Source organism: Sylvia atricapilla, chromosome 15 (genome assembly GCF_009819655.1).
Source record: "Sylvia atricapilla isolate bSylAtr1 chromosome 15, bSylAtr1.pri, whole genome shotgun sequence".
NCBI classification, from domain to species: domain Eukaryota; kingdom Metazoa; phylum Chordata; class Aves; order Passeriformes; family Sylviidae; genus Sylvia; species Sylvia atricapilla.
The window spans coordinates 1,157,200-1,184,704 of NC_089154.1; the positions used below are offsets into that span (position 1 = coordinate 1,157,200).

General features: G+C 41.1%; 2 protein-coding genes across 3 annotated transcripts in view; one reads left to right on the plus strand and one right to left on the minus strand.

Annotated features, from left to right (window-relative positions):
- The window catches only part of CYTH3 (cytohesin 3), a 48,339-nt gene extending 39,969 nt beyond the window's left edge, over positions 1–8,370 (plus strand). For both annotated transcript variants that reach the window (XM_066329683.1, XM_066329682.1), the window contains 4 exons: positions 3,811–3,887; positions 3,971–4,042; positions 4,176–4,330; positions 4,942–8,370. In XM_066329683.1, the coding sequence (XP_066185780.1) occupies positions 3,811–3,887; positions 3,971–4,042; positions 4,176–4,330; positions 4,942–5,014 (377 nt within the window). In that variant the 3' untranslated portion in view covers positions 5,015–8,370. The remainder of the gene's footprint in view (positions 1–3,810; positions 3,888–3,970; positions 4,043–4,175; positions 4,331–4,941) is intronic.
- Positions 8,371–9,362: 992 nt separating this feature from the next.
- Positions 9,363–27,442, minus strand: USP42 (ubiquitin specific peptidase 42). Its single transcript, XM_066329674.1, has 17 exons — positions 27,340–27,442; positions 23,635–23,872; positions 22,664–22,864; positions 21,431–21,541; positions 21,164–21,266; positions 20,930–20,997; positions 20,699–20,769; positions 20,123–20,205; positions 18,715–18,826; positions 18,253–18,393; positions 17,948–18,048; positions 17,325–17,463; positions 15,886–16,614; positions 15,431–15,516; positions 13,286–14,782; positions 12,525–12,817; positions 9,363–10,474 (listed from the first exon to the last, which is right to left on the minus strand). The coding sequence occupies exons 2-17, from the start codon at positions 23,861–23,863 to the stop codon at positions 10,434–10,436; spliced, it is 4,005 nt and encodes a 1,334-aa protein (XP_066185771.1). The 5' UTR covers positions 23,864–23,872; positions 27,340–27,442; the 3' UTR covers positions 9,363–10,433.
- Positions 27,443–27,505: the final 63 nt, after the last annotated feature.

The window sequence follows — 27,505 nt, forward strand, 5'->3', positions numbered from 1 at the left end:
AGGGAAACTATGACATTATTCCCCCCAACTGGAGAGGAAGTGATTCCAGCCAGACACATGAGTGTGTTAATTTTTTCTGCCAGTCAGGTGGTTACGGAGTGCTTGGAGATGGTCCAGAGACTTCCCATCCGGGCCTGTCTTGCCAGTGGTGCTTATTCCAGCACATCTGTCCTTGGGAGGATGTTGTTTCTCTTCCCTGACCTGGGCTGGGAGAACCGTGCTGGTTGATGAGGAAACCAGAGCCTTCTGGTACCTGCTTGGCTCCTGTGGGGACTGAGGCTCTTCCAGGTTGAGGCAGTCACTGTTGTGGTCAAAGGACAGTGCTTTTTAAAAGAAAGCAAACTTTGATCAACCAACTGTGTAGTTGCTGAGTCTGTTCTGTCTGGTGCTGCCTAAATGAACTTAGGAGGGGAAAAAAAAAATTCTTGGTGTGTGCATCCTTCTCCTTCAGCTCTAAAACTTTTATATAAATGAGCTGAAGATTTGAGTAGAACTTTCTGACTTTAGATACTTTGCTGCCTTTAGCCTTAGGGCCTTTTTTACTTTGGAAAATGATGTTTCCTAAGTCATTGCCAGTTGTTTTTATGATAGATGGTTTCTCCTGCCTTGTTGCCTAGTTTGTACTTTGCCCTGAGGGGGAAAAAAATTTCTATGTTGAGTTACAAAGGTGAAGAGAGTTTCTGTTCCTGTTTCTGTACGTTTTGCCTTGTAGCCTTTTCTTGTTGTTTACTTACATTTCTGTCTACTGTGGAAGATACAGTACTTCTATATTTCATTACTTGAGATGTCTGTGCATTTTTGTGAGCAGCTTGGTCTTCCAGAAGTATGCCACTTACCTCACCAATTCTGTAAATGTTTATGGATTCATGCTCTGGTTTTTTTGTTCCTCTTCTGCTAACTTAATTCCTTCCATTCTTAATCTTTAAAAGGCTGCGAGCTGGAATAAGAGGTGAAGTGTGGTACTTAAACCCTCTGTTGTTTTGTGAGCCTACAGCAATCTCAGCAGAGGACAAGAATGTTTTGTTATCATGTGTTTTTACCTATTAATCTCATGTGCAGTTTACAGGCCACAGTGCCTTATCACCAACTGCTTGGGCTGCAGCCCATTGTAAAGGCATATTAAACACGTGTGGTGTGGTGACCCCTGCAAATTTGATTCGTACGGATTAGATTTTGAACTTTATTAGAGTTTCTGTGTTGTTGACAGTGAAACTCAGTAATGGGACAAGGAGACAGAGACTTATGTGAGAGTAGTTCCTTATCCTGCCAAAAAATCCTGCCTGACTGCTTTCTTTTTTTTTTTTTTTTTCTTTTTATTTTTCTTTGGAAGAGTAACTGATAGCTTGGTGGGGCAGGGATTTAAGGTCTATTTCTATGACTCTCATGAGTGCTGTAATCCAGTGAGCTACTGGCTGTTTTAGGGAGAAGGGAGCAGTAAGAAGGACGTTGTTGGAAATACTTAATCTTCTTTGTGGTTTTCCTGGAGCTGGGAGATGTTTCATGACAAAAGCTTCCTCAAAACTGCAGCATGATTATAAAAGATTTCAGGTTTGAGAAATCTGGCTTTTCCAGAGAGAGCGGATGTTGTCAGGAAAACATTCAGCAAACTCAACTGCTGTTTACTTCTTGGCAATTCATATTGTTCTGGGAGTGTGTGTTTTAGGTCTGTTGTTTCTTTCTTAAATTATAAACAGGTCTTCTTTTAAATATATGGTTATTACCGACTGTTAAATTGTGTTTTGACATAATATCACAGTTAACGAGAAGCACCTTTGTTCACTTTAATCTGCTCTGTGATAGTGAACTCTTCCCTGTTCGATTCATTCTCTCTCCTCCTGAATTTCTACCAGAACTGGGCAAGCCATGACCTCTGATAGCTGATGTTACGTGTTAGCCTGGAAAACATGGTGATGTTTTAGGGCCATAAAAATGTTAAGTGATGTTAATCTGCTGACCTTGGAGAGCAGAACGTGACTTAAAGTCATGGCAGTTGATCCTGGGTTGTGTGAAAACAAGTCACGTTGTGCTGGTGGCAGGGGGTGCCCTGGCAGTCACTGTGACTCGGCAGCTGCTTTTCCATTGGTCTGGAAGTGAGTCAAGCTGGAGTTCATCATTCCAAGCCCAGACACTTCCTGATACTTGAGCCAGCTCTCGGTCAAGGTGATGGGGAATTTTTCTAGTGACTTACGTGCCAGTTTGAACATCTCTGCAATGCTTTATTTAAGGATCTGTCACAGTGGTTGTACTAAATGCCACCAGTTCTTCCCTCACTGTCTCCAGTTCACTCAACCATTCATTCTGTCACGGCTTCTGCATCTTGCACTATTTTGCCTTCACTTATTTCACCACGCCTGCTTGCAGATTAAATTTTTCTTAAGATACGTGTGCATCTGGTGAAAACATATTGAGTACATTGAATGTTGCAGTGTGTTAGCACTGGGTTATTGGGGAGGTTGTGAAATCCAGCAAAAGGAAGGTATAACATGCAACATACTTGGTCTGCAATGCAAATATGCAGTAGATTCGTATCAAGAAATGTCATGATATCCCTAGAATTGTTCTTTAATTTAATGTGATTTGGATTTCTGTATTAAACAAAACCCCAGCTATCTTAAGCAGAACAAAAAGATGAAAAAATTATACTTATGTGTTAAGTTTGATTATATGACTTGGATTAAACTGGGTGTCTTGTGTGTATTAATGGTGCTCTTTTATGCACAGGTGTTCAATAGCAAGATCAACTCTTTTGAAATGTTGGCTTAATGAAATTAAATCACTGCTAAATGGATGATGCACAGGGGGTGACATAATCCTGAAGTCAGATAACTATGGTGGATCTAAACCTTTAAACTAATAACATGTGCATGCTCTACCTACAATTGTCTTTCTTGGAAATGAGTTTTAAAATAAGGTAATGTGGAAAGCCAGCTGTGTTCTGAATCAGCCAGTGGCAGAAAAACAACTGAAAGGGCCAAACCAATAGTGTTGTTTCTACAAAAACCTGTTCCCTACAGGGTGACATTAGCAGATGTAAGAGGAGAAGCTCTGTAGTTGGTGTTGTCTAAACTGTTAATGAAGGAAAATCGGCATTTTTGCAGCAGGAGCTATTTCTTCTGTCAAGTGTACTCAATGATGTATTAACTCATGAAGAGAAGCTGTTTTTAAAGATGACAAAATTAGTAAATATGGTATATTTTGGCATAGGAGTAGCTCGTCATTGACACATCATATTTGTTCTGTTAATGTTTATGAGCACCTCATGCCATTAAATCTGAAAATAAAGACAGATTCTTAATCACATTTGCTCACTAGTGGAGAGACAGAGAGGTGATAAAATGCACTTTATTTTATTGCTGGGACCCTTTCCTTGCCCAGGACACTGTTGAGGGGGCTCCTCCTGCTGCAGTAGCTGTTCTGCAGGCAGTGCTGGTGTGAACAGCTGTGGGTCAGGGCAGCCCAGGGCTGGCCTCACTCACACCCTGGCAGCACTGGCAGTGTCCAGCTCTGTGCAGAACTGGCATTTTTGTTGCAGTGAACACAGGTGAGGGCCTGGATAGTGGGAGCAGGTCTGGCCATCACTGCTGCCCACGGCTCTCTTGGCTCATGGCACCTCCCCTCCATAGTTGATGCGGCCTCAGGACAAGTTGCAGTAACGTGTTCCTTTAACCTCACTCATCTGTGCCTGATCCATTTACCATTAAGCAATTAAACCATACCTTGAAAAATAAGCAAAACTTAATTCTTTCCTTGCCTGTTATTAAAGCCCTGAGAGCAGCACATGTTTAATTCTGAAATACCTTTTGCTTGTAGGGGGAAGAGTAAAAACATGGAAACGGAGATGGTTTATTCTGACTGATAATTGCCTGTATTACTTTGAGTACACAACAGTGAGTATATATATCATGGTGAATTTTCTTTGTAATCAAGATTTATAAGTAGTTAATAATGTGATACTTTCTTAATTTTTTAGGACAAAGAACCTAGAGGAATTATTCCGTTAGAAAATCTTAGCATAAGAGAAGTTGAAGACCCTAGAAAACCAGTAAGGCAGTTTCATATTTATTTGTTAAATGAGGATGAGTAGACCATCTGGAACTTAATTGTACTGTTAAATGAATTAATTTGTCAGTTTTGTTTTGTTCTTTTAAATTTATTACTTCATTTCTACCCCCCAGAACTGCTTTGAGCTCTACAACCCCAGCCATAAAGGTCAAGTAATTAAAGCGTGTAAAACTGAAGCTGACGGCAGAGTGGTGGAAGGGAACCATGTAGTGTATAGAATATCTGCTCCCACCCCAGAAGAAAAGGAGGAGTGGATTAAATCTATCAAGTGAGTTTAAAGTCTTGAGTGTCTTGCAGAAATGAGGTGTAAGCTCTTTTCAGAGTATGATACTAAGAGAATTTGTTGTAACTTGTTTGAAGAACTCTGATTTAGCAATGTCCTGCAGGACTAACAATGAGCTCTGTGGGGTTGGTGGATCAAGCTACAAATCTGTTACTGTGGGGTCCTAAGGAAATACTGCTGCTAACTCAAATGAGGAGAATATGGATTTATTTTTCTGTGCGCATGTAGAACTTTGTGTGAATTGTCTTTAAACCTAATTCTATTGGATTCTTACTTCCTCAAATAATTAACTTTAATGACATGTATCTTAAGCATGTTCACAAGCAGCTTTAAACTTCCACAGCTTGACTTTATGTTGGAAGGTTTCTCAGCAGACCCACGCTTAAAGAAATAAATAATAGTCAAGATGTGAAGGTGTGAACTCTAAACAAATCACAGTGCAATAGCACCTTGTGCTAAAGAAGTATTTGTGGTACTCAGAAGTCTGCCATCCATCTTAAGAGTGTGGAGTCATCCACAAGGAAGAAAGAACACAAGTTTGTTTTCTAAACCAGGTATTTGTTAACCAAACCAATGATTCCTATTTTCTCTTCCAGAGCAAGTATCAGCAGGGATCCCTTTTATGATATGCTGGCAACAAGGAAAAGAAGAATTGCAAATAAGAAATAGAACATGATCAGCAACTTGTAGACCTGCATCAACCTATAACTGAGCATACTGTGGAGTGATAGAAGAAATTGGACGAACTAAATGAAGACAACTGTAAATTTTATATATATATATATACATATATATATACATTTTACTATGGTATAAAAACGTGGCAAAACTTTTCAGGATAAATAATTACTGGTATATAATTTGAAGTAAGCTTCAGTTCCCAGAGAATGATTATATTGGAACTTAATTCAGCTGAACACATGGAAGCCTTGTTTTCACTTACATTAGTGACAACTCCAGTTTACTCGTGTTGGGAGAGAAGGAGTTCAGGGCTAACACTAAAATGTCCTCTACCTGTCACCTGAGCACATTTCCCATACAAGGAGTGATGATAAGGCTCTGAGTTGTTGCTAAAGTGCAGTGCCAACAGTGGAGCACGGCATGATCTGGCACTGCATTTTCCTCTAAGCAGAAACCTCACAATCCCAATAGCAGTTTTCTGCTGAGTGTGTTTCACAGTAACAGCTGAGTGCAGCTTTCATTCAGGATTCCTCTCCTACCTTTCTGGAAATAGGTTTTCTTCAGAAACACAGTGACTGGCAGCTCAGTGGGTACCTCATGGTGCTAAAGGGCTTTTGTCAGTGTGCACTGAAATAGAGGCAGGGCCCAGCAGCAGAGGTTTGAGACTGTAGCCATGACATGAAGTACCAGATGTGGTCTGGTGTTTGCCAGCTGGCTAAAACTCACTCCTGTCTGCTCATACACTCACAACAAACACTAAGGTTTAGTGACTGGTTATTCTGCTTTTTATATAGCAACATCCTTCTTATGTTTCAGATGCTGTAGTTTGATTAACACTAGGTTACTACTAAAGGAAAGAGATGACAGGGTTGTGTGATTTTAGGGCTTGCATGTTAAAACACTCCCAAATAATTTCACATGCATTCAGTGTTTTAAAGGGAAATGCCAGGTAGGTGAACTGTCTCTGTAAGATGCAGCCCTAGAGAGTTAAGCAAGCAGGATTCATCCCTTTGCTTGATAACAAACTTTGGACATACAGTGTTCATGCAAGTTCATACAAGTTCAGTGTTTTTATTGCGTTCTTAAATGTGGCTTTCAGCTTTGTGCTACAGCAGTTGAAATTGAAGAAAAGAGACATTTTTACTAAAAAATCAATTATTGATTACGTGGTGCAGCTAGACTTCCCCATAGGCATGTGTTTGGTTTTGGAACCTTTGAAGATCTCTCTGTGGTCCTACTGCTGAGTCTCTCAGGAACATGTCAGCTGCTGCAGGAGATTCTACTCCAGTGCTTTTCTGTTGATAGCACACATATTGCTTTTAAGGTAAAGCCCTAATTCCACAGTGGAGGCAGAAGTGGGAGGTTTTGACTCTACTGCTTCTACTTAGTTTTCCCCAAACTTGTTGAACCTGAGCCATGCCTACTATGCCAGTGAAGGTGTTGGAGACCCAAAAGGTTAAAGCAGCTTTGCTTGTTGATCACAGGAGCATCTCTGGGTCTGTTGTAGGGAGATGTGCTGCACTGGCAAACCCACAGACTTACCAGGTTGATCTGTTTGAAATTTGCTTTGAACTGTAAGGGAGAATCTGTTTCACTGTTCTGTCTTACTGTTTTGCCTTGTTTTGCATGGGATGTCAGCCTTGTGAGTGTTTTGCTTTACTGCATGTTTGCAAAAGAGGCTGAGAGGAAAAGAACAGAGTAAACTCCTCCTACATTTTAGGTTTTCCCCAGGGTGTGTGGAATTGCTTGGGTGAATGTTTAAATCTTAGTGCTTCCAAAGGAGTAAAACTCAGCCAGAGGAGGTAGAATCCTTGAATAAATGTCAGTGTGGGGGATATCTTTTCTTAATGAAACACATTTAAACTCTTTAAAGAAATGATTTGAGTTGGGTGTCCTGTGTTTGCAAAACAGCACAGTGATGGAGCTGCTGCCAGCACTTGTTTTGAATCTTCTGTTCTGCAGTGACATTTTGTTTTCAAGCACTGCCTACATCAGTCTTAGCTTTGGACAAGTAGCTTTGTAATGCAAATAGTGACAAGCCAAATCAGTGGTACTAGTGAGCATAAAGGTGAAAGGCAGCAAATACAGCATCTCTGGAGAAATGTGAGATTACAGAAGCATTAATAAGCCATGAAGCACTTTTGTATCAATTCTTACCTTCTGAAATACCACCTTCGAGGAAATCTATTTATTTAACTAGGTGAGGATGTCTGCCTGTGAGCATGAAGGAAATGCCTTGAGAGTTCATTTGCTGTATTTAGTTTGAAGTTTTTATATCCAGCAGAAATAATTATTTAGAGTAACATGTAACTGAGGATATTATAGCAGGAAATATATTATTTCTTAGCATTGAAATGCAGCATCTTAAACAGCTACTTGTGGTGCTCAATGTATCTATTTAATTTACCAAAGCTAGTGTTTTTGTGTGTGTTAATATTTGATTTCAAATGTTCTTTGTTACAGTATTAACAGGGAGTGAAACTGGCCGAAAATTTCCACTGGCCACGAGGCCAGTAAAACAGAGTGGCTTGTGAAAATTTTGGCCATATCAGGTACTATCCACGAGGGTGAAGAAAAATCTCTCAACCTTTCCCTTTTTTATTGGGCTTCAAGTCCAGGGGTGGCTACTGAAAGTGGCTGCTCGGTGGCCTAAAGCAGGATCTGTTACAGTTTGGCCATGCTGAGGAAAAGTCCTCTGGAGACAACAGATTCTCCCTTCCTGTGGCACTGAAACTTGAGTCATTCTTGAGCTCTTTGCTTTTGACCCTGTCCTCTTACAACTGTAGGGCAGTGAGAGCTGCAGTGCCAGTGCAGCTGGGAGGGAACTGTACACAAAACTTAAGCTCAGCTGGGCTGACTTAAATTTTACAATATTCTGACAAAATAAGCTCTGCGTCACTTAGCATTTTGAACCATTTTAAACTGGTACAAAACTGAATCTTTATAAAGTGAGCAGCATTTATAATGCTTCATATATTAAAAAACTGCATATTTTTAAGATTTATTACATATCTATGTAGATATGCTTGCTGGAAGAGCTAGGTCTGTTGTAGACCAGATACTACAAATTAAGACTTGTGGCTTACCAGTTTCATTTCTATATTTTCTTGGAAAATGTTTCTAGCTAGAGTTTAAATATAAAATGTAAATACTGTACAGGTATGTATTGATATGAGTATTACTTGGTGTATACAAGTGATTTGCATGACAAATATTCTGTATCAATCATTGTTATAACGGTGATGTTCTTACATAAAGCCACTGCAATATTAATGTTTTCATTTATCATTAAGACCTGTTGCTTAAATCTGTCAGTTTTCTCAAAAATAAAGTGTGAAACTGTACTGTCTCCTCGTTTATCAGGAATATGTGGGAGGCAGTTGCTGACTCTTAAGAGTCAAAGGTTCAATTTTACAACTGCTCTTGTAAATAAAAGGCCTCTTTTCCCTACCCTTAGGCACAGTAATTTAAATTAGCAGGTTTCATTTCAACTTCAACTGCAAAGTGTTTCAGTAAAGTGTGTTACCACATGAGTGTGACTGCAGCAAAAGCTGAATTCCCTTGAGAGCCACCCTAAATTGAGGTATTTTATTTTGTCAGTTCCCTGCCAGGAGTTTCAGTCAGATGTGAGGGGGAAGCGGATCTCTGCTCCTGGAGTAACTAATTCGTTTCCTCAATTAGCAATTGAAAGGGGTGCTGCTGCTGCACAGCTCTGGGCAGTGTCACCCAGTGCCCTCCCTGCTGCAGAGCCACTTGGGGCACAGCAACAACACAGACTCCTTTTGGACAGTTGTGCTGGAGTTACCCATCAGACCAAGGACAGACACCAAATCTTGGAGCCAGAGGACAAAAGAGGAAAAAAAAGGCAGATACAGGACAGGAGTGTTGGTTACTTTACCATGTTACTTTTATGTAACATCACATAACTGTTGCCATAGGAACATTATGCAGGTACATTATGGTTTGGCTTTATGGTGTTCTCCATGGACCAAAATAGTACTTTGAAGTATTTAGTGAAACATTAACCTTGCTCTTTTTTTCTTTTTTTTTTTTTTTTTTTTTTTTTTTAATTTTTGGACACAACACCAAGCTCCTGCTGAGCTCCCAGCCTGGTGCCTGGCTGTGGAAGCTTTAAGTTCAAAGGAGAAACCTTCTGCATCCTTGTCCAGGCAGCTGCAGTCCTGGGTTACTGATCTTCTCTGGCTCACAGCGACAGCATCTTCTCCCCTACCCTGAGAGGAAGATGTGACTTCTTGAGTGCCAAACACACTCTGACAGCTGTCAGCTCCCATGACATAGTGCATGTTAAAGAACTCAAGTAAAACTCAAGTAAAAATCCATTTTAACTTTGCTGTATTTATATACTATATAAATTTTACATGCTATATATTTACAGTGGGGCAAGTGCTTTTTATCTTTAAAAAAACAAAGATCAAACTTTAGACATCTCTGAACAACACAGCTTGTATAAACCAGACAGATTATTCAGATGAACTGTATTTAATACAGGTTCCCCACTCATCTCCTGATGCAGGACCAGTGAATAATAAGTGCATCACAGTTTGATAGCATTTAATAATAAAAATAAAAATCACAGTATGAATTTGTCTGTAACTAGACACTTTAGAGAGACAAAACAGACAACTGAGACTTAAGACAAATGACAGTATATTAAGAAAATGTAATAAAAACATAATGGAACAATATACAAATAGTCTTGAGAGATACATTCAGAACTGCATATTTGTTGTTTCACAATGTCGAAAACCAGAAGATTTTCTTCAGATCTTGAATATAACTCAAATGTGAAGTAAATTAGTTTCTAGTGTCAGACCACAGAAAAAAAAAATGAAGCTCTTGCAAAACTTGTGAAGTTTTAAATAAGTCTTTAAATTAAATATACAGACTGTCAGTTGCAACTTTTATAATTCCTGGTCGCTCTTGCACCAGATGTCTTAACTTGGAGTAACATTACATGAATAACATGAAGTCAACCTGAGTCTGTAATTAAGCAGCATTTGAGATGGTCTATTCCAGGGCATTATCTCAGCTCAGTGAGATATTTATGTGGTAATTTACAATGTTCAGCAGTTGTAAAAAGTTTTCACCCTTTTGGATTAGAAGTATATTTTAAAAAAGAAAGTCTCAAGTTAAAAACTAAAAAAAAGTTCATATATGGTAAAATTCTGTACAGAAATGTTAAGCACCACTTATGACTGGATTTTGTCTTGATGGTAATTGATAATAAATTTTAAGTTTTGATGGTCACTATTGGTAATGTCAGGTTTGAAGATAAGAAGTCGTTGAAGGTAAGAAGTCGTTGGTTTTGATGATGAGAAGTTGTTGGTTTTGAAGGTGAAGGGTTGTTGAGGTTGGTGGTCACAAGTCCTTGGGGTTGGTGGTGGGTTCAGGCTGAGTATTGAAGGCTTTCATCAGTCAGCTCCACATCTGAGAGGCAAAAGGAAACAAGGTCAGTCCTGCTGTGACAATAAATATTAAACTGTCTCAGGGGCTTCCTTTCTAAAAGACAAGGCTCAAAGCTGCACCTGCTCCCTCAGGACAGAATCCAACTTCCTCACACACCAACTGCACCCCAGTTCTAGGCTAAGGCTGCTGAGCTGGACAGAGCCTTAGGACAGAGCCACCTGCTTTAACAGCAAGTGCTGCACCTTGGCTGAATCACATTTAATTGAAGTTTTGCCTAGAAAGCATCCTCGTTTTAGTAACAATCTTGTGGTCAGGCTGACCAAATTGTACCCATAAAGGCAGAGCCTTCAGAAACTTGGAGAGAACATGCAGGAATGAACTACTTCAAAGCTGCTCCTTCCTACCTCCCACAGAAATTTTTCTTAAACCACACCTTATCAGTAGCTGTTTTCATCCTTATTTATTCAAAATAACAGGAGTTGGGTGAAAAGGCACCACCTCACAATTCCTCAGTGGTTCCTCGCCTAGCCCTACCTTGAGACATTCAGTACTCTAAAAACACAGCCACAGTGGCCTCTTTTGAAAGCAGCTTCCATTCTTCAGAGCATCTACTTCAGACCCATTAAAAAACAAAACAACCCAACCACCACCCACCAAGACTGACCTTCCAGAAGATGGAGCTAATTAACACTGGCAGACTTGAGGAAACACTCAGATTCTCAAGACTCAAACCGTTTTTGCCAGCCCTCGTCTCCCCCTCGTGTTGTGAACAGCACAGTCAGCAATGAACAAACAGCTCTTTTTCCTCAGTGCCTGCCCTTAGCAGGGAGATGCAGACCATTGAATTCCTCACTGCTACACCTGACTGGTCTGAAAAAACCCGAGTTTGCCATCTGCTGGCCAGAGAATCACTAAGGCCAAACCACTGCTGAGCACAAACATTTTATTCTGTTCAGCTCCTGATTTGTCAGCTACAACAGACCGTTTTAGTGCAATAAGGGTTATTTTGCACAAGTATCATAAATCTCCTTTTACAACATTAGGATCTGAAAGACCTCAATGCAGTTCTTAAATTTTTCTCATTAAAGAATAATGGGTGAACAATCGGCTTTCCCTTTGCTCTGTATTTTTAGAACAGAACTTTTGGTTATCTCTGTCTTAAAATACAATCAGTATTTTATTTGGGTAGGTATAAAATGTAGAAAATTTAACAATGAAACTTGCTTTTTGATAGTGAGCTGTCTTCTTCAGGGATTACTTCACTTTTTTTATTCAAAGATAGGGGATTGTTTTGGTTTTCTATTAAAATAGATGAGTAACTGGAACTGGTTTTTATCAGATAATAGGCATTTAATAAGGTTTTATTTCTATAATAAACACTCCTGTTCAGCAAAAATTTCATGGGAAATGTTGTCAAGTTTGATTTTATATGGAATTTGTTGCAGTATGCAATCATCATGATTGCATAATTTTAGACTAATTAATTTAAACTAATTAATTTATCTACTGTGAGCCCAAGTTGAGATTATGACAAGCAACAGCTGAGATCTCAGTATAAATTTAGTCAGGCACACAAATTCATATTTGTTTTTTTTTGTAAGAAGCACCAGACTTTATCCAATATTAAAAATTGGTAAAGAGCTGTGTATTCTTGTATGTATTCTTGTACACCTCTGTGTATTGTTAAGTCTGTATTAACAGAAAAACCCCACAACTGAACAAAACACTCTCCAGGTGTTAAATTGTGAAGTGTCCTCTGGAGGTTTGACAGCTGGGCTTAGGGAGAAGGCAGAGCTACACCTGGACCAACAGTATTTCAGTATTATCACCAACTCCTGTTATTCTGAGGGAGTAACCAGCACTGTTTCTAGGCTGTGAACAGCTGAATGAAGTATTTTATTTAAATTATAGAATGGTTTAGGTTGGAAGGGATCTTAAAGATCATCTATTTCCAACCCCCTGCCACGATACTGTTTGGAAGCTGTGATAAAACCCAGGGATTTCACCACACAAGCACTTAAGAGATTGTTATGAATACAAGGAGTCCTGCCAACATCCCAGGGCCCCTTACCTCTGACATACTCAGTGGATGCCATGGAGCTGTATTTCTTGCTGTCACCTGCACCAGAAGGCTTCTCTTCCTTGTAGGGTTGTTTACTGCCCTGGTTTCTGTATTGCTCACATAAATGGTCATCTGGAGGACGGGATTCTTCCTTCTTCTCCCATGTATTCTTCTGGAAACGAGGATCTAAATATTCCAATAAGTCTTTCAGTTTCCTGTCGTGCTTCTTCTTTTTCTTCTTTTTCTTATGTTTGCGATTGTCATTGTCAAAGTGGAGCACAGAGCAATCCAAATCATTAAGTCTGAAGGAAACATGCAAGTTAAAAATAGAAAAACAGATGTGGCACTTGAAGTATATATGAAATGTTATGTATTTACCACAGGTGATGACTTGCAGAGTGCCTGCTACTTTGTGGTACTTTCTGCACATCTAACTTAATTTAGATGCAGCAACTTTAAGCCCTCAGAATGAAGGACAAGAGGTCCTGGTTTGTACACAAATCATTAACAGGCATAGGGGGAATTAAAAAAAAAATTGTAACCTAATCAAGAACGGTGTGCAGATGTTATTCTGACTACATTGTCCAGCTCTAGTGTTCTAACACAATTCAGCAACATCTTTCCTATCTTCTCTTGGCCAACCTAATAACATGATCTCGTCATATTATGACAGATAAGTTACTTAAAAACAATGCAAAAAAGGCAGACATGAGAAATACCCAGAAAATAATTAGGAAAAAATTGCTGATTATGCTGGAATCCTTGCTTACTTGTAATCCTTCTCTCGATGTTTATCTTTGGACTTCTTTTTCTTCTTGACCTTCTTATATTTTTTGATTCTTTGGTCATCTGTCTTGCGGCATTTCTTTTCTATGTCACTTCCACTTTCCTCTTGGTGGGAGTATTTTCTTTTGCCATTTCTTAGTTTTTCTTTTTCGTTTTCCCGGGAAAAGTCCTCAAAGTTGGAGTGAGCTGACACTGGTGGGAGTGTGTGCCTTTCACGAGAGTATTTCTCCGAGTGCTGCTGAGGTACTGAACAATGGTGGAAGTTTGCTCTGTGGCTGCTGAAGTGATGCACATCCTCCTCTCGGGAGAGTGTGCTGTGAGCCCATCTGCTTTTGCAGTGATAATCCTTGTGTGACCTGCTGTAAGCTTGGCTCAGTTTGTCATAGTCTTTATCACAATGAGAGGACTTCCTCTCCCTACCATCCCTTGTTCCATGGGAGGAATAATAATCGTTGTAGTATCTGCATTTTTCCCATCTCCGTGGTTCATCCTGATAGTATCTTTCTCTAATCCAAGGTCTGTCTCCTTTGGAATAATAATACCTATTCCTGTCAGGATCTGTCCTTTCTCTGCTTCGGGATCTGTAACGGGAATATTTTCCTGAGCTCCTGCCATTGCTGGGACTGTTCCTTTCATTGTGGGAGGATCTGTACTTGCTCTCACTGCAATATTCCTGCTTGTGACGGCTTTGCTTGTTTGTTTCCACGCTGTGAGAGCTCCTCCTCCTGTGGGAATGATCATCTGGCTTGTTCCTGCTTTGCCTCTCCTTCTCCTCCGTGTCCGAGTTTTCTCTCTTCCTCCGGTAGTGCTCTTTGTCAGTTCTTTTGGAGTCGTGGATTTTTTTCTTATTTTTTTTCATATGTTTATCATCATCTTCACATATTTTATTACTCAATCCCTCATCTGCTCTAGAAAATTGACTTTCCAATACTTTATCCAGCTTTGTAATAGAAGAGTCATTAACGGGTGGTACTTCTACATAGTTATTAGAAATGTCCTTTGTATCCTGCAATTTATCTGTAATATCTAGAGATGCAAGTTTTTTAGAACTACATTCAATGTCAGGCTTTATAGAGGAAATTTGCCCTAATTTCTCTTTGCTCTCAGGAGACCCTTTGATGTACAAAGGATTTTCTTTTGAAATGAGTTCAGGTTCTTTTGATCTTCTTAGTTTGTCTCTATCTCTGATGTCTTCAGACTCACACTGCCCAAGGAATTCACCTTCAGTATCCAAGGATTTTTTCCTAACCTTGTGCTGACCATTGATATTGAGATGTGCATTATCAGCTTTTGTTATAATACTTTCAGCAACTTCTTCTTTGGTAAAAATGGTTTCAGAATCTGGTTGAGTAAAAAGTTTCTCAACCTCACAGCTAAAGTTGGAAGGAACCTTCCTGGATTCTTCATAGGCAAACACTGCTTCCATCACTACAGTTTCCATAACTCCATCATTGTCAGAAGATTTCTGAGGTCCAGAGACACTGCACAAGAATAAAAACATATTTTTAGCTTGAAAAAGTCCACCTAAAAGATTTTAGGAGTAAAATTTCCAAAAGTGAAAAGTGGCAAATGCAAAAGTCTTAAAGACACTGTCTTTAGAAAACACTTCTTACACCTCCCTCAGATACCATGGACAGTTTTTCTTCTCTCAGTTCTGCAGCTCTTGCCTTAAAAAACCCATCCTCAACCCATCCAACTCCTTCCACTTGCAGCTCTGAATTTCATCAATAGCCAGAACAACTCTATTTGCTCTTCCTCCAATTAGAAAAAGGGTAAACACACAGATTTCCCATTCTCTCAAGTGGGAGAGCAGATTGTGGGAATTTACATTCACTCATCCTAGGATGCAAAAAAGGGAAAGAGGAATAGAAAAAGTATTCCAGACAATGACAGAAAAATGTAAAAACACCCTGTGTAAGTCTGACAGGAGGCATCTGCCTGTATTCATACATATATTCATACATGCCTGTATGAAAATAATGTGTGCCCAGTGCTGATGTTTACAATACCAGATGTACAGTGTGGAATTCTCTGTACTGATGTAAATCTCTTAAGAAGTATTAGTAGATGGGTAAAATAATAATAATCTTGTATGGAATCTTGTTTTATTCAGAGTGTAGTCATTTTACCTTTTTTCCTCTGACAAGCTGTTCAACTGGCTGTATGTGAGAGATTCTAAGAGACCTTGAGGATCTGGCGACAAGGCTTTAGGCATCTACAATTAAAACACAGAAGTTAACAAACAGAAAGAAAAAGCTATTTTTAGTAGACAACTACTGCTGGCAAACTCCCAACATTAGATGTTAGACAAGATCACACTGAGTTACCTGCACTATTCCCACATCACACATCACCCTCCTCCTCCCAAAAATGTATTTTATAAACTTATGAAGTATTATCTCCCTGAACTTCTCTTACACTGGCATATGTCATATGTCAGCTCAGCTCTGCAAATTCAGTGGGATAATAGCACAAAGGGTTAGAATGAAATCTGTGCTGTGTTTTCTGGTATTCCACATTGTAGTGCTCATGAATACTGAATGTATCGTTGGTGAGAAAGTCCAGATGAACAAATGTAACTCACCGTTTCAAGCACTCCATTTGCTTTAGAGAAGAAAATCTCAGAAGGTTTAACGGGTTGGACTTGGCAAGTGGAATCATCAAGTTTCAGTCCATTTTCTTTATATTCGTTATCTAAACTAATAGCACCATTTAGGGAATCAATTTTTGGCAGCTCATGCTGGGATCTTTCTTCAGCATTCTGACAGGACGAGTGGGAATTATGCAATGTACGGACCACCTTTCCAATCAGAATTCCATTGGAAGCTACGACGTTGCAATTCCTTTTGAACAAGCCCTTCGACTCCTCGGATCTCCCCGAAGGTTCTGCACCGTAAGGGACCATGTCGTCAGGACAGAGCTTAGGGTTGCCATTCACTGCTGGCTCAACGAAGATTTCGTCAGGAACCTCCTGCTTGGAGACATTAGTAGCAACTGACACTGTGGAGAGGTTTGAGGTAGGCTCTGCTGCGGAGGAGTTTGTAATTGTGGCTGAAGGAAGAGGCTTCAGGTCCTGGTCCTCGTCCGCGCCGCTGGGACCGTCGGGCTGCGGCAGCGCCGGCCGCGCGGGCAGCTGCTTGTGAATACTGATGGTGATCTTCTGCGCTTTGGAAGGGTCTGCCATGGAAGGCCTGGAAATTGCCCAGTTTTGGACACAAGCTGTTGGTGGAGCTGAAGATGGCCTTTTCACGGCAACACCAACCGTACTGGGATCCTCTTTTAAGGGTCCATTTCCATTTAATCGACTCGAACTCTGGATTTTGAAGAGATTTTAAAATGGAAATGTTCAAATACACAGCATTGGAAGTTTTACGTTAAATTCTCATACTAAATAGTTCTATAGATTGCCTCAAGAAAAAAAACTCAGAAAAACCTCAGATTGCACCTAAGGAAAAAACCTCACCTCCCTTCCAATAAATCTATGTCCAACAGGTTTGTGTAAATCCTGCCTTTGGTATCAAATCAGCATCAGTTTGACACTCACCCAAACAACTTAAGATTGCCTAAAGCTATTTTTAAAAGTATTTCTTTTCCTTTTTAAACACTTCCCAACAACATTGGAATAATTCTGCTAGTACTAATTCTGCTAGGAAAAAGACAATTTGTATTCTACCATTGTCTCAACTACAGTGACGACATTCATAGGGATGGGCCAGATATTTACTTCTTAAATTTAAATTACTTCGGCATTAATAGACTACTTTGAAATTTTTTAATTACTTAGACATTAATAAGACTACTTAAATTGTCTTGAGAACACAGCTCTCAGGCTTTAGAAAGCCGAGCTGGAAGGATAAAGTAACCAAGTGGCATGGCTGCACAATTAAGGATTAACCACTGTCTGAATATCTGCGAGGGCTGTGAAAGAACCCGCAGCGTGGAAGGGAAAATAAAACTCATAAAACCCCCCACCCCGCATCCAACCCCACTATAATTTGGTGCTATTCTCTCCCCCGGGATTACCTTCACCATGTGGGGAGGCAGCCGTGGTCCCATGAAGGCAGGCTGCTTGCCGCCGGCGCCGCGCTGGCCCAGGAAGGAGCGCGGGTAGGAGGGCGCGGGCAGGTAGAAGGCTCGCTCCCCCAGCGTCAGGTCGTAGCGCCTCGGGAGAGAAAGGGCACCTTAGCTCTGAGCTCACAGCCTACTTCTCTGAGGGCCACCTCACAGTTCTTCTCTCAGCCTATTCCTGCATTAAACCCCATCCCATAATCTCATAGCAACAGCGTGTGTGACACCAAAGATGCATCTGGAAGATTTAGGCAAGCCCTAGGAACTGAAGATTAGATAATGGTCTTCCTACAATGTCCTTTCCAGAGCAATGACTCAGTCTCACACCATCTATGGCTGTGATTTCTCCTCTTTTCTAAACTGGCCAGCTGCAGAGAGCAGATAGAAAGCAGTGTACCCAAGCTGCAGAAGTTTAACGTCAAGCAGTGGAAGGTAATAAATGACACAGGGAATTTCCACTTAGACAGAAATATACAAATGGTAATATTTTCCTAGGGTGAAAAGAAAAAGACTTGAAATCAAGAAAAGTATCAGCAACTTCACAGTAAATATGTTCTGAGCACATCTAGTGTTATTACCTGATATAAAAAAGTACGTAAGCTTGCTGATTGAGAACTGTTTTGATATCAGAAAGCTCTACTGAGGCATCATTCATTCGGTACCAAAGTCCATTACCAGCCTGCAAACAAAGACAGAATATCTTCAGATGAATTGCATGTGCTCCAAAGGACATACAGATAGAGTACTACAGAACAAAGCATACCAAAACAGAGCAAACAAAGCACATGATGAAATGTTTTCCCCTAAAACCAGTGGTTACCAGAGACATTTTAATTTCTTAGCCAGCACAGATTTTATCCTGTTAGAAGTTGAGCTGATCTACCTTTATGAAGCAGAGATAGTGTCCAGCATTACAGTTGAAGCCACTATGTACAAGAACTGCATATAAAGCATAGATGAGGGGTTCTCCAATAGATTGGGACATATATGCTCGAAGATCCAAATATTCAGGGTATTTTACATCCTAAACAAAGACAAAGAAGATTCAAAAGTTATGCTGAAATACTTCATGGAACAGCCTGAAAAAGACACAGACTAGGACTATATAAATATATTCTTTAATTCACTTGAAAATGCCTATTCTCAGAAACAACACTCAATAACTTAAGCTGGCTATTTTCTTGAGAATTAGCTCTTTAAGGGTAAGGTGTATTCGTATGGTCACACAGGAACTCTTTCAGTATTAAAAAATACTGAAATACTAAAATGTGAACAACTTTAACATGACTATTCATCTTTGAGAAATGTCCAAGAAGATAAAGCAGCATTCCAGCTGCAAACATACCTTGTTGATCTTTCCACCTGTAAAATTTGCAAATCTTTTCAGTGATATTGTGAGAACATTGGAAGAGCGATGTATCGTGTATCTCTTTGATGCTGGAACCATCTTTTTACACCTTAAAAACAAGCACACACATATTTTTAACAGGATATTCTTTTCTCATCCAGAAGTCAAACAAGTTTTCATCTCTCATACATTTTTGAATGATAATTTGCTTGTATAATATGTTAGGTCTTTTCTTAAATCCATAAACTACATTTCAGCTTTGGTAATAGAGAGAATATAGCAGGATATTAGAGACAGCTCCACGAAACAAAGAATAAAGGATTTAGAACATTATCTTTTGATAGCCAGAAAAATGCCTGACATATCTTTCTTATGTCAAAAAGGTAAGGCAGTCAAAGATGTAAAAAAAAAAAAATCACTGGAAGGAAACAGCTATTCTGCAAGAGGCAGACACTAGACAGTACTAGTTTTCTTGTACTGAGGTTGCCTGGAAAGACTGAAACCCTCTGCAGTCTTTCAAAACAAAATGGTTAATTTTGTTTGTTTCACTGCACACTCAAAGGAGGTACAGACTAAGTCCTGAAATACAACCATCAGCACAAAGACTGAAACATGTCACTTTACATTGTCAAGAAAAATGTTACTGAGAGCTAACAAACAGGAAGAATTCAATAGCCTCTTTAAAAACTGATGTCAAAACAAGGCACAGAATTCCAAACTGATGAAGAAAGCCAATGAACAAAATAAGAGAGCCACCCAGAATAAGGGAAAAAAAAGAAAAAAAGTGGTTTATAAAATTATGAAACTCATATTTAGAGATGAAGGGGTTTCAGACAGTTGTAATCCTTATTAGAAAAATAATAGTAGAAAACAAAAAGGAAACTGAAAAGTAATATAATAGTTTGCCAGCAATGGAAATGACACTACATACACCAACCTTCTATTTTCAAACTCGCAAAAAGACTAAACTTCTGTGTGACTAAGCTGGTGTTGCTTCCCCCCCCAAATCCTTGTCCAAATCCCTGTGCTCCAGCTCACCACTTCTTATCAGACATGCCTTTTAACTTCTGGCCATGAGTATTTTAGTGTGCAGCTTCACACTCGGGAGGGCTGACAAGTCCCAGCAGACAGTGTTAGGAATAAAAATCTAATGTGAGCAATACAATTCTTATAATGTATTTCCAACTATTAAACAGAAATATAAAAATTACTCATTGAGAAACAAGTGCATTATTTTCCAAGCTTTGAATGATTTCAGTATATTAGTTACGTAAACAAAACTAAATGGAAGAGCAAGCCATGTCTGTCTTGTTGCTAAACAAGGTCAAGAGATAACTTATCCTGCAGGTCATGCACAGCACTGAACATGCATCTTGTATTAGGGTGTAATTAATAATAATCTTACTTGCTACATTTATAGCTATTTTCACCGTCCAGCTGTTCTGGTTTCACAAATTGTTCTAGAGCTCTGGTGACAGATGTAACTGCCTGGATGAGTAAGAAAGTAGAACAATAAGTCACAAGAAATGCAAAATTCCAAGCACTTCACAAGAGAACCTTGCTACTTTATACTGAAGTGGCTTACTGTGAACCAGGCAAACACCGTGAAGGAGGAGACAGAAACAGAGTTCATTGAGTATTTACCTCATTTCAAAATAAATAAATTTTGCAGTGCCAGACAGTGTCTGTGGTATACCTTGGCATCAATAATGAGAACAATCAAACCCATCAGTCTAACAATAGATGTATATTGAAGTAGAGTAATCGAGATGTATGATTATATCATTGTTTGTGTAGCCATAATTATTATTTTTCCAGCTTAAATCCAATCCAAACATGGAGAGCATTTCCATGGCTTCCACAGAACAACAAAGTCCAATCCACCACCAAGCTGTTTTGTTTCAACGAGATAAGTTTCTAAGCAAAATGAGTTTATTTTACAAAGCTCCACAGGCCTTTACCCATCCCACAAACATCTTACCTTTATATCCAAAGTAACGTCGAGAAACGGCTCGTACGTATCCGACACAGCTTTGCAGTTCAAGCACTTTACTGCAATCAAAATACAAATGCTTAACATCATGGGAAGGAGACTAACTGCATGAATTTCAATTATTAATACACATTATTTTAGTCAAACTACAAACTCCTTTGCTACAGACAGACAAAAAGACACAGAGCACAAGAAACAGTGATTTTTTTTAAAAAGTACCTCGAGATCTTAGATATCCTCCAAATATTTGATAAATGAGTGTGGTGGCTTGAGAAGATCTGTCTAATCTGCAAATAAATTAGAGTCACATCTCAGAAGACTGAAAGCACAGAGTTAATTCCTCAAACAATTTTTGGTTTTATGAAAACCAAGGACATAGACTTTAATTCATGATAGTAAATAAAGTAGTAAGAGGGGTTAGGAAAAATTTAAATTTAATTATTTTATGCTTACTTGGTGCTTCCATTTAAACAAGCTTTCTGTAAAGCATCAACAGTGAAGCATAAGAATTCATGTGCATCCTCTTGACTGCCAAAATGGAAATGTTTTCCTATTCCTAATAAATAAAAAGGTTATCATATATTTATTTCTTATAGAATGAAAGAAAACACACATTTTAAAAATACCTCTTCTTTAAAGTATCAAAATTACTTATATGCATCAAATAACTCACTGTAAATTTTAAAAAAATTTAAAATAAACCTATATCAAATGACTTACTTTTAAGGCCATTGATAACAGACGTAGGTTTGATGGCATTATTAGAGCAACACAGGACCTGGTTGATGTGACTTTCCATTGTGCACATCATACAGAATCCTTCTACATGACCTAGTGAAAGAAGAAAGCATCCCATTCTAGTCAAATACACATTGCCAAAAATCCCCATCCAAAATAATAATAGTAAAAATAATAATAATAATAATCATCATCATCATCATCATCATCTAAGTTGTGGGTGCAATGTCCGCTCTCTGTGGTACATTCTCTTCTCCTAAGGTGTCAATATCCCAACAGTGTTGTGGCATTTTATTATGCAGAACTGTGCAGAATAAAACTCATTAAACCACAGACCAGGCTGCTCCAAGCCCCATCCAACCTGGTCTGGAACACTCCCACTGGAAGGTGTTCCTGCCCATGGCAGAGATTGGAACTACATAATTTTAAAGGTTCCTTCCAATGATTCCATGACTCTTCACTGAAATAATTTTTATATATGGGAATAAAACACAATCGAGCTTCTAGAAATACATTTTAAGATACCAGACTAGAAATCATACAGGTGGCTTAGGAAAAAAAACTCATTTATGGATATAAAAAGAAGCTCCCCTAGGCTTAAATAAAGTAAAGTATAAAAACAAAATTCAAAGAACACAAATTCCAGGGTTTAAAATATACAAACTTAGTTATTCAGAATAAAATCAGCCGAAATTTTAATACAGTCCTCCCTAAATTTCTATTTGAGTTCATAACAGATTTATTCGTAGTGCTTTCTAGAATGTTTGGGTTTTTTAATGGGTCAACATTGAACTTATAATTTATCGCAGAATTAGTGCACTGCAGTATCTCAGCTGTGAAGACTGAGAATCTTCAACGCCAACATCCTAAATTTTATCACCTTTATACCAGCAGGAAACCCAAATGCCAAATGTTCATCAAATGCCTCACTTTACAACGTACTTTATTATTCACATGAAGCAAGGAAAGATCTTTTCTTTAAGTTTTACCGTGGCACATTAAATTAACAAATTCACTTTATGCGTCTCCTATAATTTTGAGCCTCCTGTTAGCAGAATCATAGAACCATTTAGGCTGGAAAAGACCTTTAAGATCTCATTAAAAACCTCCTTCTACAGGCAAAATAGGACAACTAAGAATTTTCTTCGCAGAACCCCTGTTTTACTTCTACTTTTGGAGCTGTCCAACAGATTTGTAGTGTTAGAGAATACTCACATGACTTGGTGTGCTCAAGTGAAAGCATGTAATTGGCAAGAGGAGGCGTGTAGGTCAAACACTGGAGAGTAGAATTAAGGAAACATGTGTTGCCGAGGTTCTGCAGCCCAACTCCAACACTTTGTGTTTGTTGCCAGTCCATACAGATTTTCTCAGGCGGAAAAAGAATTCTTTGTGGCGGAGCAATCCCATCATTAACAACTGCAAGAAATGGGTATTTTTTAAAAAAGCCGTACTGGTCTTGTTTGAAGGAGGGCATTTAAAAGGCAGGGTTCTGCAGGAGCAGCCTGAAGAACCAGCTCTACTCCAAAACACAGCAACACATGATGCACAGCTTTAACACTGCCATGTGAATCTGCTGGTCAACACTCTCTTTTGGACAACAGTTTATTGTCCAAGTAATAGTCTGAATTCTTCTAATAAAAGATAGAAACTACCACTCTGATTTTAATATCCGATTTCTTCATCTCTGTATCCTTTAATCTCTTAATTAAATTATTTCTCCTTACTGTAACTTAAACTACAAACTTACACTTGTGGTTATGCAGTAAGAAGAACTCTGACAGACAAACAAGTAAGCAGCACAGAACGTAACCCCACAGATATCAGATCTCTTCCTGGGCAGTGGTATTATTCAAAGACTTGTGAATAATGGAAGCCATGAATAGACATGCTAAAATGTACTTTTCTCTCCAGAACAGAAGAGACCTAGGGACATCCGAGCATTATGAAAAGCTCCCCTTATTTGATTTTACATAAATAAAAAATACTTTATAAATCAATTGTAAATAGATAAACCCAAGTTCTGCAACACCTATCCCTGCAGTTGCCTTAGGGGATGCACAAAATTGAAGTCTGTGGCTGTACTCTTGATTCACTGTACTCTCATTTATTAGCAATGCAACAACTAAAATCTGCTTCTACTTTGGTTTAGTTTTTAACAAAAAGGAGGGAGGACAGAAGACACTTACCTAGATCTCTTTGGGCAAAAGGCTTTGATTTTTGAGATGATCTACAATAAATATGCCCCCCAGGACCTTTGTCCACAGAGACTTTGTTTGGATCTTCTGTAGGAGGTACCCGGCCCAAACTTGCAGTGCGTGATGTCATTTTTTTAGTACGGGGTTTCATAGATTTGTCAGACCGTCTTGAGGAAGATTTTTTAGACTTTGAAGATTTTGGCTTGTTAACTATGGTCATTGTTCATATCTGTAACAAGGCAAAAATTCTGTTTGGCATAAGAACGTCCAAAGTATTCCAGAAAGGAAAGACTAAGAGAAATCCTGTCACTTAGCCTCAAAGTACTTGAAGAAATAAACAGCTAAGAATGATTACAAATAAGGGAACAAACCCCCAAAACTAAAAAAAAAAAAAATCCACCCAACACACAACTAAACACACAAAGTAGATTTTTTTCCATCAAAACTGTATCAATATTTAAACTTCTGCTGAGCTAATGACTGACGGCATTTCTTACACTTTCATGGGATTTTAAACCACTACAGTTACCAAGATCTTTTAAGAAAAAGAAGCTTTGAGCAGTGGCACAATCAAGTGCTGGCCTGTTGAGATCCAGGAGGAATTGTCTGGCCAACATCTTCCCGCTCCTGGGAACCACACATCCCCTGATGACACAGAGCATGGGATACAGCTCTGAGAAATCTTGGGAAAGAGGAGCAAGAAAACACTTGCAAATTTATTTCCACCTGGGTTTCTTCTGCCTTTCCAAGAAGTATTTGTTTGGATAAGATTTTGGCAGTACTCCTTGTGGTATTTTGCACCCATCATTTACAATGCTTACTTATAAACCAAAAAGCATCTTTTTCAGTTCTCCTTATGTAAAGTTGTTTCACCAGGGAAAAACAAAAGAGGAATGTAAACTATAAAAAGAAAACAATGACTGCAAAAGAAAGCAAAACAAATCCTCAGCCCACAAGAATAAAGGCAATAACTGATACGAAGTCCTTTATAAAACACTGATTATGTTTCAAGATGGTACCTCTTTAAGTACGTGTAATTTTGTGTGCATAGTAAGTCACTGAATAGTTACATGATCAATTATCAACTCTTAGATGTAAATTTTTACTACTATTGTACTATATCATGTAGGGTCTTTTTAAGTTTAGGGAAACCATAAACTAAACTGAGAGTTTAAAGTATAACCTATTTTGTAATACTAAAATAACTGAGAGAACAAAGCATGCAGCAGTTTCAGATTCATGGCACAACTTGATTGCTAATGATAAAACTTCAGGTAGATTAAGCAAAGCAGAACTTCCAGTCCCACAAAAGACAAATTATGTGTGGAACTTTTAATTAGATTTTTTTCCCCAGTAAATTTTCAATTTAAAATCTACTCTGTACACACTTTCCATTTTAGAGATGGTAATACACAAAAAATGGAAAGTTGACTCATTTTACTGAAAGTGAGGACATCCTTGCCCATTTCAAAGACTAAGATGATAGTTCTTGGTCTTAGTGAATTTCAGGTAAGATCCAGATTATGATGTCTCTTTTTCCTGATGGAAAGGGAAGGGGTTTCAACAACATACTCGGAACTTATCTGCAGAACAAAAACCAGAATCAAGACTGCAGTGAAAAGCAAACACAAGAATACTATCACAAAAAAGCTTTGGCCTGATACTGACCAATGAGGGAAGCCCCATGTGTTTTTAAATTTATGTTTGACAACTGAGTAGTACTGATTAGTGCTGCTAATTTAGTTTTGACAACCAGATATCAAACACTGAACACCTGCAAATATCAAAGGATATCAAGAATAACTCAGATCCACCACTTTTTCAAAATCTATCAATATAATTAATTCGGAAATAACATTTCTTCAACGAAGTAGCACAAACATTACACAGATATTTTTGCTCTCCCACTGTTCACTGTAAACAGAGGTTCTGTTCCTGTAGCACTGCTGCACATAAATTCACACTGCCATGTGTCTTGAGCACTTCTCCCCTCTGCTATTCCCATTACAGACTTCTCCCAGTACGATACTGACGATCCAACAGAACAAACAGTTGCTTTCCTCCCATTTGGAATCTTGCATCAGCGTTGTTTAGATTCTTTTTTTTCCCCTCAGTCTCATCACAACACGCATCAGGTAATGCTCGGATCTAAATATTTATGTTTGGTCTCCGCTTTGCATACAATAAATCACAGCTCAGGAGGGTTTTATCCAAGATCCCGTTCACAGAGCCGCGTTCGGCCAGGGAGTACGCGCCTTTATCTCAGTACAAACCAAACACTTCCAGCAGCGAGTGTAACAAAACAAGAGCAGCACACGGGCCAGAAACAAGAAGCAGGAGGAAACTACTCCAGGAGAAGCCCAGGGAGAGTCACCTCGCTACATCACGGACCGCACGGCGCCGGGAGCAGACACAGCCCGGGGGGCGCGGAACACACACACACGCACCCCGCGCTGGTTTTACTTTCGTTAGCGAATGAAAGGCAGCCGAGCGGAGAGCACCGGGAGGGCAGAGCCCGTGTGGGCAGGCGGGCGGCGCGGCGCAGCTCCGAAGCCGAGCCCGGGGCCGTTGGTTGTGGCGGGACCGAGCCCGGCGCCGCGAGCGGCCGCGAGCGCCTCGTTCCGGGCGGCCCCGAACCGGGACCCCGCTCACAACCGAACCGGCCCCGGTACCGCCGGCGCCAAGCCCGCGCCGCCGGCCCGCTCTCCTCCGCGCTGCCTTGCCCAGGGCTCCCGCTTCCGAAACGGCCTGACGCCGGCAGCAAAAGGCCGCGGGCAGGGGCAGGGACGGGCACCGCACGCAACATGTCCGCGCCCGGCGCGGCGAGAGCCCGAGCACACACAAAACAAAACCCACCCGGCCACGCGGGCGAGGGGGGCCGGGAACCGGCCCTGAAGGAGCCCTCGCCTCGCCCTTGTTCCCCTAAGCCGCACGCCGCCCGGCCCCCGGCCCCGCGGCTCCCCGCCCGTGCCATGCCGCCTCCGCCGCCCGGCCCCGCGCTGACCTGTCCGGGCCCGCGTCCCGTTCCGGCCCGGGGGCAGGACCGCGGCGGCGGCGCCCAACGGCGGCTCCGTGCCCATGGCAACGCGGGGGGGCGGGCGGCGAAGCGAGCGCGGAGCCCCCCGGGCACGGGGCGGAGGGGCCGCGGGAGCCGCCGCGCCGAGCGGGAACAACGCGGGGCCAGGCGGGGCACGGCGCCGCTCCCGCCGCGGGACCGGCCGCCCTCCCGCCTGCGCCGGGACGCGGGGCAGCCGCGCCGGGTCCCCCACGCCGACAGCGGCAGCGGCAGGAGGAAGGAGACGCGGGCGCCGGCGGGACCCCGGCGCGCAGCGGAGAGGGCGGGCGCGGAGGCACCGCCGCGCCGGGAGGGGGCCGGTCCCGCCGGCCCAGGGGGTGGCGGCGGCGGCGGGGCTGGGTCCCTCCGCCGCGTGCTGGGGACGGCGCCCCGCCCCGCCCGGGGGTCCCACCCCCTCCGGCTGCCCGCCAGCCAGGAGGGCAGCGGCCGAGCGCCCGGCCCGCGCCCCGGCGCGGTGGGCTGGGCTGAGCCGGCTGCTCCCGCCGGTCGCTTTCCCTTCCCTTTCCCGGGCCGGCCCCTCCCCCCGGCCCATTGATTTCCAGGCGGGAGGCGCACGCGGTGCCGCCGGGCTGTGCCGGGGCCGCCGCCGGGCCCGGCGCTGCCCCCCCCGGCCCCATTACCTGGCTCGGCCCCGCTTGACTCGGCGCTGCCGGGTCCCCCTCGCCGCAGCCCCCGCCTCAGCCCGGCCCGCTCCGCCTACTGTTACAGTCCGTCGGGGAACAATGACGTCCCTCCGCCGGCCTCTTGCATCCGGGGCCCGGCGCCGGCCGGGCAGGCGGGCGGGCG